Source organism: Stenella coeruleoalba (genome assembly GCF_951394435.1).
Source record: "Stenella coeruleoalba genome assembly, chromosome: 11".
NCBI classification, from domain to species: domain Eukaryota; kingdom Metazoa; phylum Chordata; class Mammalia; order Artiodactyla; family Delphinidae; genus Stenella; species Stenella coeruleoalba.
Window position 1 is genome coordinate 76,766,637 of NC_137157.1, and position 11,946 is coordinate 76,778,582.

At 38.2% G+C, this 11,946-nt stretch overlaps 1 protein-coding gene across 1 annotated transcript in view; it reads left to right on the top strand.

The window, feature by feature from the left end:
- The window catches only part of IPO8 (importin 8), a 70,540-nt gene extending 58,795 nt beyond the window's left edge, over nucleotides 1-11,745 (top strand). The window contains exons 23-25 of the mRNA XM_079936644.1: nucleotides 5,896-6,099; nucleotides 8,554-8,670; nucleotides 9,756-11,745. Coding sequence (XP_079792770.1) covers nucleotides 5,896-6,099; nucleotides 8,554-8,670; nucleotides 9,756-9,853 — 419 coding nt within the window. The 3' untranslated portion in view covers nucleotides 9,854-11,745. The remainder of the gene's footprint in view (nucleotides 1-5,895; nucleotides 6,100-8,553; nucleotides 8,671-9,755) is intronic.
- Nucleotides 11,746-11,946: the final 201 nt, after the last annotated feature.

The window sequence follows — 11,946 nt, forward strand, 5'->3', positions numbered from 1 at the left end:
TCATTTGTTTCTTTTATTTCTTATATTCCACATATAAGTGTGACATACAGTATTTGTCTTTCTCTGACATACTTCATTAAGCATAATATCCTCCAGGTCTATCCATGTTGTTGCAAATGGCAAGATTTCATTCTTTTTTATGGCTGAGTAATATTCCATCACATATCTCACCACATCTTCATTATCCATTCATTTGTTGATGGATATTTGGGTTGCTTCCTTATCTTGGTTGTTGTAAATAGTGCTGCTGTGAACTTTGGCGTGTGTGTATCATTTTGAATTAGTGTTTTTGTTTTCTTTGAATATATATCTAGCAGTGAAATTGCTGGATCATACTTTTAGTTTTTTGAGAAATCTTCATGTCGTTTTCCGTAGTGGCTGCACCAATTTACATCCCTACCAACAGTGTGCAAGGGTTCCCTTTTCTCCATATTCTTGCCAACATTTGTTATTTGTTGATGGCCATTCTTACTAAGAGGGGTGAGATGATATCTCATTGTGGTTTTGATTTGCATATCTCTAATGATCAGCAATGTTGAACGTCTTTCATGTGCCTGTTGGCCATCTGTATGTCTTCTTTGGAAAAATGACTATTCAGGTCTTCTGCCCATTTTTTAATTGGGTCATTTAGTTTTTTGACATTGAGTTGTATGAGCTGTTTATATATTTTGGATATTAACCCCTTATTGTAGCATATCATTTGCAAATATTTTCTCCCATTTATAGGTTGTCTTTTCATTTTGTTGATGGTTTCCTTTGCTGTGCAAAAGCGTTTAAATTTAATTAGGTCCCATTTGTTTATTTTTGCTTTAGTGTCCTTTGCCTTAGGAGACCCCCCCCCCCCAAAATACTGCTACAATTTATGTCAAAGTGTGTTCTGGGGCTTCCCTGATGGTGCAGTGGTTGAGAGTCTGCCTGCCAATGCAGGGGACACGGGTTCATGCCCTGGTCTGGGAAGATCCCACATGCCGCGGAGCGGCTGGGCCCGTGAGCCATGGCCACTGAGCTTGCGCGTCCGGAGCCTGTGCTCTGCAATGGGAGAGGCCACAACAGTGAGAGGCCCACATATCGCAAAAAAAAAAAAAAAAAAGAGTGTTCTGCTTTTCTTCTAGGAGTTTTATGGTTTCTGGTTATACATTTAGGTCTTTAATCCATTTTGAGTTTATTTTTGTACATGGCATGAGAAAATCTTCTAATCTCATTCTTTTACATGTAGCTGTCCAGTTTTCCCAGCACCACTTATTATTGAAGAAACTGATATTCCCCATTGTATATTCTTGCCTCCTTTGTCATAGATGAATCAACCCTAAACGCAGGAGTTTATTTCTGGGCTGTCTATTCTGTTCCATTGATCTGTGTGTCTGTTTTTGTGCCAGTACTATACTGTTTTGATTACTGTAGCTTTGTAGCATAGTCTGAAATCAAGGAGCATGATACCTCCAGCTCTGTTCTCTTTTGTCAAGATTGCTTTGGCAATTCAGGGTCTTTTATGGTTCCATATAAATTTTAGGAAGATTTGTTCTAGTTCTGTGAAAGATATCATGGGTATTTTGATAGGCATTAAATCTATGGATTGCTTTCGGTAGTATGGATTTTTTTAATGATATTCTTCCAATCCATGAACATGGGATATCTTTGTATCATCTTTCGTTTCTTTCATCATTGTTTTATAATTTTCAGAGTAGAGGTCTTTCACCTCCTTGGTTAAGTTTATTCCTAGGTTTTTAATTCTTTTTGATGCAATTTTAAACAGGATTGTTTTCTTGCTTTCTCTTTCTGCAACTTTACTGAATTCATTTATTAGTTCTAAAAGCTTTCCATTGGAGACTTTAGGGTTTTCTGTATATAGTATTTTGTCATCTGAAAATAGTGACAGTTTTACTTCCCTTCCAACTTGGATGCCTTTGATTTCTTTTTCTTGTCTGATGGCTGGAATTTCCAATAGTATGTTAAATAGAAGTGGCGAGAGTGCGTATCCTTATCTTTAGAGGAAAATCTTTTAGCTTTCACTGTTGCGTATGATGTTAGCTGTAGGTTTGTCATAAGTGACCCTTATTATGTTGAGATATGTTCCCTCTCTACCCACTTTGATGAGAGTTTTTGTCATGAATGGATGTTGAATTTGGTCAACTGCTTTTTCTGTAGCTCTTGTGATGATCATGTGATTTTTATCCTTTCTTTTTTTTTTTTAATGTGGTGTATCACATTGATTGATTTGTGAATATTGAATCATCTTTGCATCCCTGGAATAAATCTCACTGGATCGTGGTGTACCATCCGTTTCTATAAATTGTTGAGTTTGGTTTGCTAATATTCTGTTCAGGATTTTTGCATCTATATTCATCAGAGATATTGGCCTGTAACTTTCTTTTTTTGTAGTGTCTTTGTCTGCTTTTGGTGGCCTCATAGGATGAACTTGGGAGTGTTCTCTTTTTTTGGAATAGTTTGAGAAGAATAGGTATTAGCTTTTCTTTATACGTTTCATAGAGTTCTCATGTTAAACCGTCCAGTCCTGGACTTTTGTTTGCTGGGAGTCTTTTTATTATGAATTCAGTTTCACTGCTAGTGATCTCTTTATTCAGATTGTCTATATCTTCCTGATTGGGTCTTGGAAGATTGTATGTTTCTAAAAATGTTTCCATTCCTTCTAGGATGTCTAATTTGTTGGCATATAAATATTTGTAGTATTCACTTATGATTTTTTGGTATCTCTGTGATATCAGTTGTAATTTCTCCTCTTTCATTTCTTGTTTTATTTATTTGGGCCCTCTCTCTCTCTCTTTTTTTTTTTTTTTGGCGGTACGCAGACCTCTCACTGCTGCGGCCTCTCCCGCCGCGGAGCACAGGCTCTGGACACGCAGGCTCAGCGGCCATGGCCCATGGGCCCAGCCACTCCATGGCATGTGGGATCTTCCCAGACCGGGGCACGAACCCGTGTCCCCTGCATCGGCAGGCGGACTCTCAACCACTGCACCACCAGGGAAGCCCTTTTTTTGCATTTTTTTTAAAACATCTTTATTGGAGTATAATTGCTTAACAATGGTGTGTTAGTTTCTGCTTTATAACAAAGTGAATTAGTTATACATATATATATGTCCCCATATCTCTTCCCTCTTGCATCTCCCTCCCTCCCACCCTCCCTATCTCACCCCTCTATGTGGTCACAAAGCACCGAGCTGATCTCCCTGTGCTATGCGACTGCTTCCCACTAGCTATTTTACGTTTGGTAGTGTATATATGTCCATGCCACTCTCTCACTTTGTCCCAGTTTACCCTTCCCCCTCCCTGTATCCTCAAGTCCATTCTCTAGTAGGTCTGCATCTTTATTCCCATCTTGCCCCTAGGTTCTTCATGACCATTTTTTTTTTTTAGATTCCGTATATATGTGTTAGCATACGGTATTTGTTTTTCTCTTTCTGACTTACTTCACTCTGAATGACAGTCTCTAGGTCCATCCACCTCATTACAGATAACTCAGTTTTGTCCTTTTTATGGCTGAGTAATATTCCACTGTATATATGTGCCACATCTTCTTTATCCATTCATCCGATGATGGACACTTAGGTTGCTTCCATGGCCTGGCTATTGTAAATAGAGCTGCAATGAACATTTTGGTACATGACTCTTTTTGAATTATGGTTTTCTCAGGGTATATGCCCAGTAGTGGGATTGCTGGGTCATATGGTAGTTCTATTTGTAGTTTTTTAAGCAACTTTCATACTGTTCTCCACAGTGGCTGTATTAATTTACATTCCCACCAACAGTGCAAGAGCGATCCCTTTTCTCCACACCCTCTCTAGCATTTATTGTTTGTAGATTTTTTGATGATGGCCATTCTGACCGGTGTGAGATACCTCATTGTAGTTTTGATTTGCATTTCTGTAATGATTAATTATGTTGAACATTCTTTCATGTGTTTGTTGGCAATCTGTATATCTTTTTTGGAGGAATGTCTATTTAGGTCTTCTGTCCATTTTCAGACTGGGTTGTTTGTTTTTTGATTCTCTTGTTTCTTGAGGTAGGCCTGGATTGCTATAAACTTCCCTATTAGAACTGCTTTTGCTGTGTCCTGTAGATTTCAGAAAGTTCTGTTTTTATTTTCATTTGTCTCAAGGTATTTTCTGATTTCCTCTTTAATCTCTTCATTCATCCATTGGTGTTTTAGTAGCATGTTGTTTAGTTTCCATATGTTTATGTTTTTCCCATTTTTCTACCTGTAATTGATTTCTAGTTTCATACTGCTGTGGTTGGAAAAAATGCTTAATATAATTTCTTTCCCCTTAAATTTATTGAGACTTGTTTTGTGGCCTAGCATGTGTTGTCTCCTGGAGAATGTTCCATGTTCACTTGAAAGAATGTGTATTCTGCCATTTTGGGATGTAATGTCCTGTAGATACCTATTAAGTCCAACTGGTCTGATGTGTCATTTAAGACTACTCTTTCCTTATTGATTTTTCTGTCTGGATGGTCCATGTGATTTTTCTGTCCAGTGATGTAAGTGGGTTAAAGTTTCCTCCTATTATTGTATTATTGTCAATTTCTCCTTTTATGTCTGTTAATATTTGTTTTATATATTTAGATGCATATATGTTAACAAATGTTATATTCTCTTCTTGTATCAATCCTTTTATCATTATATAATGCCCTTTTTTGTCTTTTGTTATAGCCTTTGTTTTAAAGTCTACTTTATCTGATATGCATATTGCTACCCCTTCTTTCTTGTTTCCATTGCATGAAATATATTTTTCCATCCCCTCACTTTCAGTCTGTGTGTGTCTTTAGCTCTGAAGTGAGTCTCTTGTAATTGTTTATTTTGCTAAATATATGCAGACAATCACAGAATTTTTTTTAGTATGTTGCATTCTTTATAATTTCTCGCTTTGCTCTCTAATGGGTTATAATTATTATGACTTGAGGGAAATTTTCTAGTAATTTCCCAGACTTTCTTGTTGAATTTCCTATTGAGGTGTAGGATGATTAACCAGTGAAGGTTTCTCTTGCTGTCTTTGTTATTCTACATATTATATATATATATATATATATATACACATATATATATATACACACACATATATATATATATGTGTGTGTATATATATATATTTTTTTTTTTTTTTCCATATATGTGGTCAAAACTATGGTTTCTTGCATTATCCCTAAAACTACCTTGCAGTTGAATCCAGGTGCTTCAGTATGGTGCGTTTTATAGAATTAGGTTTAGATTAATATTGCCTGTTTTGGGTTTACTCCAGGTTTCTCCTCTTAGGTTGATTTTGTTCTGCATTTACTGTCTTCCGGTTATTTATAATACTGGACTAACTGCTTGGAACAGACCAGCCCTGAAAATAGAAACTGAATCTATGGGGATATACAATTCAGCTTTCAATTTTTTTAACCCACATATAGCTAATTATTTTTCCTCTGTATTTCTATATTTTTCTGTTTCTATTAGCAGAAATGACCTCTTCATTTGAGCATTTCCGAGCAGTTCATAATCAACTTAGTTAATTGCTAAGAGACTCAAATTCTCAGTGGTAGGTCATTGTTATTTAAAACACATGCACTGAATACATAATCATTTTATGTCTTTTTTGACAAAAAAGTTAATTTGGGAATCTGTGGCTAAATAGTATATATTAATGGATGTGAAGCAGCCATAGTAAAACAGTAATAATGTTCATCTTTAGAGATAGAAATTGTTTTGAGTGAGGAGGATAAAGTCATTTTCAGTTTAGCAACTACAGTAAAGATAAGGTTTATTTTTATAATTTTACATAAAATTATTTGGTCATTTTTCCATTTCTGGAATGTCATTTATTATTTTTATTTTCTTTATGGAATTTATATTTTGTCCTTATGTGTTTGATTCCTTTTAAATAAATAATGGATTCACAGAAGAGATTTCAAGTGATGAAGAGGAGACGAATGTAACTGCTCAAGCAATGCAGTCAAATAATGGAAGAGGTGAAGATGAGGAGGAAGATGATGATGACTGGGATGAAGAAGTATTGGAAGAAACTGCCCTTGAGGGATTCAGCACTCCACTGGACCTTGACAATAGTGTGGATGAATATCAATTTTTCACACAAGCCCTGCTGAGTATGTTGTTACTCCCTGAATCTTCAGATATGTTTTTCATTTCCATCTATTAGAAGTTGTTTTGGGATCTTCCCCCAAATTGGTTTAGATTCCCTTTAAATTTTTAATTTATTTTTAATTATGGAAATCCCCAAACATACACAAAATGAGAGCAAATAGCATAATGAAACATCCATCACCCAATCCCAGCAACCTTAATCATTGTAAAGTGGCAGAGTGAGGCTGCAGGGTATCCTCACAAAAGTAATTACAGGCAAGAGTATCTGCATATATTGTTCATCCTCTAGATATGAATGGATAAGGGTTTTTGCAGAATGAAGTATCTCACATATGTTGCTTAAAAATTGTGGCCATATTGGGGCTTCCCTGGTGGCGCAGTGGTTGGGAGTCCGCCTGCTGATGCAGGGGACACGGGTTCGTGCCCCCGTCTGGGAGGATCCCACATGCCGCAGAGCGGCTGGGCCCGTGGGCCATGGCCGCTGGGCCTGCACGTCCGGAGCCTGTGCTTCGCAACGGGAGAGGCCACAACAGTGAGAAGCCCGTGTACTGCAAAAAAAAAAAAAAAAAAAAAAAAAAAAATTAAAAATTGTGGGCATAAACTTATTAGCAATTCAGAATCCCCATGTGAATGAACAGAGTCCAATAGAGAGTAAATTTTTACTACATAAGCAATTTACCAATTTGTACAGCAAAGGACACTAGAAACTCAAAGATTGGGAGAAAATATTTGTCATGTACATGTCATAGGCTTAAGACCCACAGATTACAAAGGCCTTCTATAAATGAATAAGACCAATAACCCAGTAGAAGAATGAAAGATATAAATGGAAAACTTATAGAATTAAAAATAAATAATAAGCCAATGAAAGCATTTAGAAAATTATTATAAACAAATTATAATAAAAAATCCCACTAAATAGGTTGTTTTATAGTTACATCATATTTCTCTGGTAATACCATAATTTAGCTTATTTCCACTGATGGACATATAAGATATTTCCAGGGTTTTTCTTTTTTACAAGCAATATTAAATTGAACATCCTTGTATATAAAATATTGTTACTAACAAGGCAATGGTAGTGTAATATATTGGCATTATTTAGTATGCCAATGTATTGGTTGTTACAAATACCATTAATGAACCACCTCTATGATTTATTGAAATTCAGCGGAACAAGAGGTAGAGAGTACAGGGAATGATATTCCAAAGCATGAGGAAGATAAGAGTGTAAATGTGGAGACTGGAATGTGGAGGGTACGCTCTAAGGCAGTTACTTCCAGACCTGGGTGTGCATCATAGGCAACAAAGAAGCTCTTAGGTCTTGAGTGGTTTGAAAGTGCTCCTCAAGAGATAGGCAGCCAGCTTTGGCCCAGTCAGCATATAGGGACCATTGCTTAAAGTCTCTGTGAAGTAGTAAAATTGTACCAGCCTTGAAATCTGGTGGGGTTTTTTTTTTCCTTTTCTTTTTGGCCGTGCAGCATGCGGGATCTTATTTCCCTGACCAGGAATCGAACCTGTGCCCCCTGCAATGGAAGCAGGGGTCTTAACCATTGGACTGCCAGGGAAGTCCCCCAGTCTTGAATTCTGGACTGAGATTTTCTTTATCCCATTTCCTATTAGAGTGTTTTTGAATGTTTTTCTGTAAAGAGGTGACCTTGGGGATATGATAATTTCCTTCAGGGGTATATTTTCTGATGATGATGTCCAAAAAGAACTGAAGGGGGCTAGACTCGGGAACCAAGCGTTAGGAAATTACTTTATTGATTTAGGAGTAATAGGGCCCTGGAGTGGGAGGATGGCATTTGATGGGACAAAGCGTATCAGTGAAAGACATCAAGAAAGCAGCACAGAATTGGATGTGGAGAGAGCATGATTAAAGATGTTAGGCATTTACAGTGGTTGACTAGGAGACTGATAGAACTAGTGATGGAAATGGGAGATAAGGAGGGTTTGGGAGGTAAAATGTTAAATTTGGTTACAGTTGTACTGAGTTTGAGGTGAGCTATCCAAAGTAAAAGACCAGGAGGCTTAGGGAACAGTTTTGCCTAAAGGTACAAATTTGAGTTTTTGGCATAGAAGTGATGCTGAAGGAGCAGGTAGCATGAGAATTCCTGAGGAAAATGGTAACAAGTGAGTAAGGTGTTTCCCAAGATCTGGATTTTAGGCAGCATTCATAGTTCGTAAAAACCCAGGAAGAAGAGGAGATGGGGAGGGAGCAGAGAACTAGGCAAAACAGATTTGTGATGTCCCAACCTTCCTTTATAGCCCCACGTAGGTCGAGTACTAAAGTGAGTACTCAGGAGTAGTCCTTTGTTGGAATAAGTTTTATCACCTATTGTCTGTGATCATTTCATTGTAATCTGATTGTGTTATTAGTTATCCTCTGAAATAATAATTGTCATTGGACTCCTTTATTTTTCCTTCTCCCTCAATACACCCCCAAAATACAACAGCTGTGCAGAATCGGGATGCTGCCTGGTACCAACTGCTGATGGCACCGCTCAGTGAGGATCAGAGGAGGGCGCTACAGGAGGTGTACACACTGGCCGAGCACCGAAGGACGGTAGCAGGTCAGCCAGCATGATTTCTAGATCGGAGTGCATGTGTCAGAGTGCCCGTATTCAGCTTTTATTTTACGAGCCTGGTGGCACCTAAATACCGTTCTAAAAAGTGTTAGAGGCCAACCTTTCAAGATAATAAGGAATTATCATTATTGTATGATCTTTTTAATCATCCATGATATATTAGCTCTGTGAAACACCATGTGTTAATGTGTCTTTAGTGGTGTTCTTATTCACACCCTTATCCTATTTTGGAGCCAAAGGTAAGATGTAAAGGTTGGGATGAATCTTGCTAAGGGAGAGTTAATCAGCTGGGTCACCCACCTAAACAACAGATGGGTCAAAAGCATTTTATGAATTCTTGCAGGGCGCTTGTATTCCTAGAAATTGAAATACTTTCCATTTCTATTTGTTGGGCTTTATATGTTGGTGATTCTCGTTGATTTTCAGTTTTTGAGCTGGAGAAATTGTTTTACACAGACGTTGTTATGGTCACTCCTAGAAAATTAATGGAAGATTTTGTAATTACAAAAGTATTTTAGTGGGGAACATCATGGAATAGGAATCTAGAGTTTAGAACCCAGCTTCTTCTGCTTGGATTTAGGCTTTAAGTCCTGTACAGATTCTGTATCGGCCCTCCTGATGTGAGAAGTCAGTGTGCCCTTTCAGCAATAGACACTAGCTTTGAGCCTTGTTTTTATTTTGTTCAGTTTTAGCAAATAGTCTTTCCAAGATAGAAAATATAACTACAGTCTTCCTTCGGTATCTGTGTGGGGGGGATTGTTTCCCTGACCTGCCTTGGATACCAAAATCTGAGGATGCTTGTGTCCCCTGTTAAAATGGTGTGGTGCAGTGGGCCCTCTGTATCCGTGTGTTCCATATCTGCTGGTTCCGCATCCCCAGACACCAAGACGATGGTACTTACTGACACGGGTTTATTAAAGGTAATGTTCAATTGGGCAGAATAATTAATACCACGATTCACATTCCTTCACAGTACTAACTCTAAAGAATCTGGCCCCTTTGAGGTTATTTCCAACTTTGTCACCTTAAATACTCCTCTCTTTTCTCCCCTTTCTCTTGGCAAATGCTAGAGGCAAAGAAGAAGATTGAACAACAGGGAGGCTTCACCTTTGAAAACAAAGGAGTCCTCTCTGCATTTAACTTTGGGACTATGCCCACCAACAACTGAAAGAAGGAAGATCAACCGACCAAATGTCATCGCTACGTGGTACGTCAGCCGGAAGGAGAGGGTCAAGGGGAGCCGGGGCTACTCTTTGTGCCACCTGCTGTGCCAGTTACTGCCTGGCGTCCGGCATCACCTTTCTCCACCCCTGCATCCCCTTTGACCTTTCTCACCCTGAAATATATATTTTAAGCAGCTACTGTAATGTATGAAATTAAAGAACAACAAAATCATTGGACTGCAAAGGACAAAGCATATGCTCCAAAGGATGAATGACCAAGGTGGTTTTAGAGGATTGGATGGAATTGCACGTCTCAGGTTTTGCCATGCAGAATCAATGGATTTATGCGAATAACAGTGCCTTCTGTTGTACATGAATTATCTGAAAAAATTTTTTTGGAGTGCATTGCAATTTTTTTTAAGGCATAAAACATATTTCTAGATAAATGTAAACCTTGGCTATATGTTGACTTATTCTGCATTTCACTATGTGAATTTACTGTTAGGACGTTAGCTACAAGTCACTCTGGTTTCAAAATCATCACTGCTCCCCTTGCTCTCCACTGCTGCTGGGGGTTTTCTTCAGGGGTTGTACAATATGCACTGGCTCTGGTTTTTCATAAGGTGTTTTTTCCTAAAGATGTGGCTTTCCTAAGAAGTGTCTTATTCTCTCTTCCATCATATTTTTCAGCCCTGAAAGGGGTGGTATTTCTTTTGAGTCAGCCTGTATGAATATCGATTTCATTCATAACCTAATAAGTTCAGGACTCAAAAATTTCTTGGCAGCGAGTGGCAGGGACTCTTTTCATCACTGGAATTAACAATCAGTCCAAGTATATTCTGAATCATTCACTTAATTATGCAGTTAATTGACAGTTATACTAAAGCACATTGGACTTCTATGAGAAAGGTGCTACATAAGCACACTGTCTTTCTGGATGGGGGCTTGCATTTTCAGTAACTTATCATTCCAGCTGTGTTGGACCCGGGTCCAAAACATTTTGTAACAATATTTTTTATCTAGGAAAAAGACCCAAGTAAATCTTACTTCTTGCTTTCTCACACATCTGAATTTTCTCCTATCTAATCTGTCCTAGTTTTTATTATAGCTCAGTTTGGCTTCTTATATTTTTCAAGGGTTGGGGATATCAGTCAGCTGCACTCTGACATGGTAATGATGCAAGATAGCCCATGATAAATATCGCAGATGGAGGTTACAGCTGTTTTTCTGAACTGATTCAACACCAGAACATGGGTCACAGTGTTTTCATTCAGTAAAGCAAAAGTGAATTTTCAGAATTTAATATATTTCTGGATATGATGCAGTTGTCCGTTTTTGTGAAATGTTTGCGGCTTATATTTTCCATCAGTCACTGGAGGAATTTTCTCCAGGTGCTTTCTATATTACCATCCCTTGTTAATATGAACTCTTTTTAGAATTTTAGGTTATTTAAGTAGTTTTTTACAGAAGTAGCCCAAGAAGCCATGAGTTTCAGAGTTAAATGATCCCCTGCTTTCTTCTGCCCCCTCTTCCCAAGGCATTGATGCTGAATGTGCCAGCTGGCGGTTAGAAGAGAAAGATGGCATGGGGGAGACTGTAGACATCGTAAGCTTTGAAGCTCTTCTTTTTCTCCTCATGTCCCAGATGGTTTAATTTTAACATAAGTAACATGCCTTCACACTGGACTGTAAAAGGCATGTGATTTTATTTTTGTGATGTATTGTCTTCTGCAGTATTAAAGGGAAAGAAGTGTTAATGTGTATCATCCTATCTTGTTTTTGAAGCCAGGGTAGTTGTACAGTTTTGTTACCAGCAGTGCTAACCTGAATGTGATATGATTACCTTGGAAAGGCAGGAACTCATATGAATGTACTGTAAAATAAAATGCGGACTGATTCCCAGGATCTTGAACTCCTCTGTGTGAAATGTTTTCTGAAATGTGGAGGTGCTAAAGCAGGTGATAAAAACCCATCAGTGTGTGTTTTCCTGACTCCTGGGGACCTGGAGCAAGGTGACCATAGGTCTGGGAGGGTAGCAAGGGCTCATCAGGAACAGCTAAAGACTGGGGAGTGGTTGGGGGCTAGAGCCCCCAACCAAG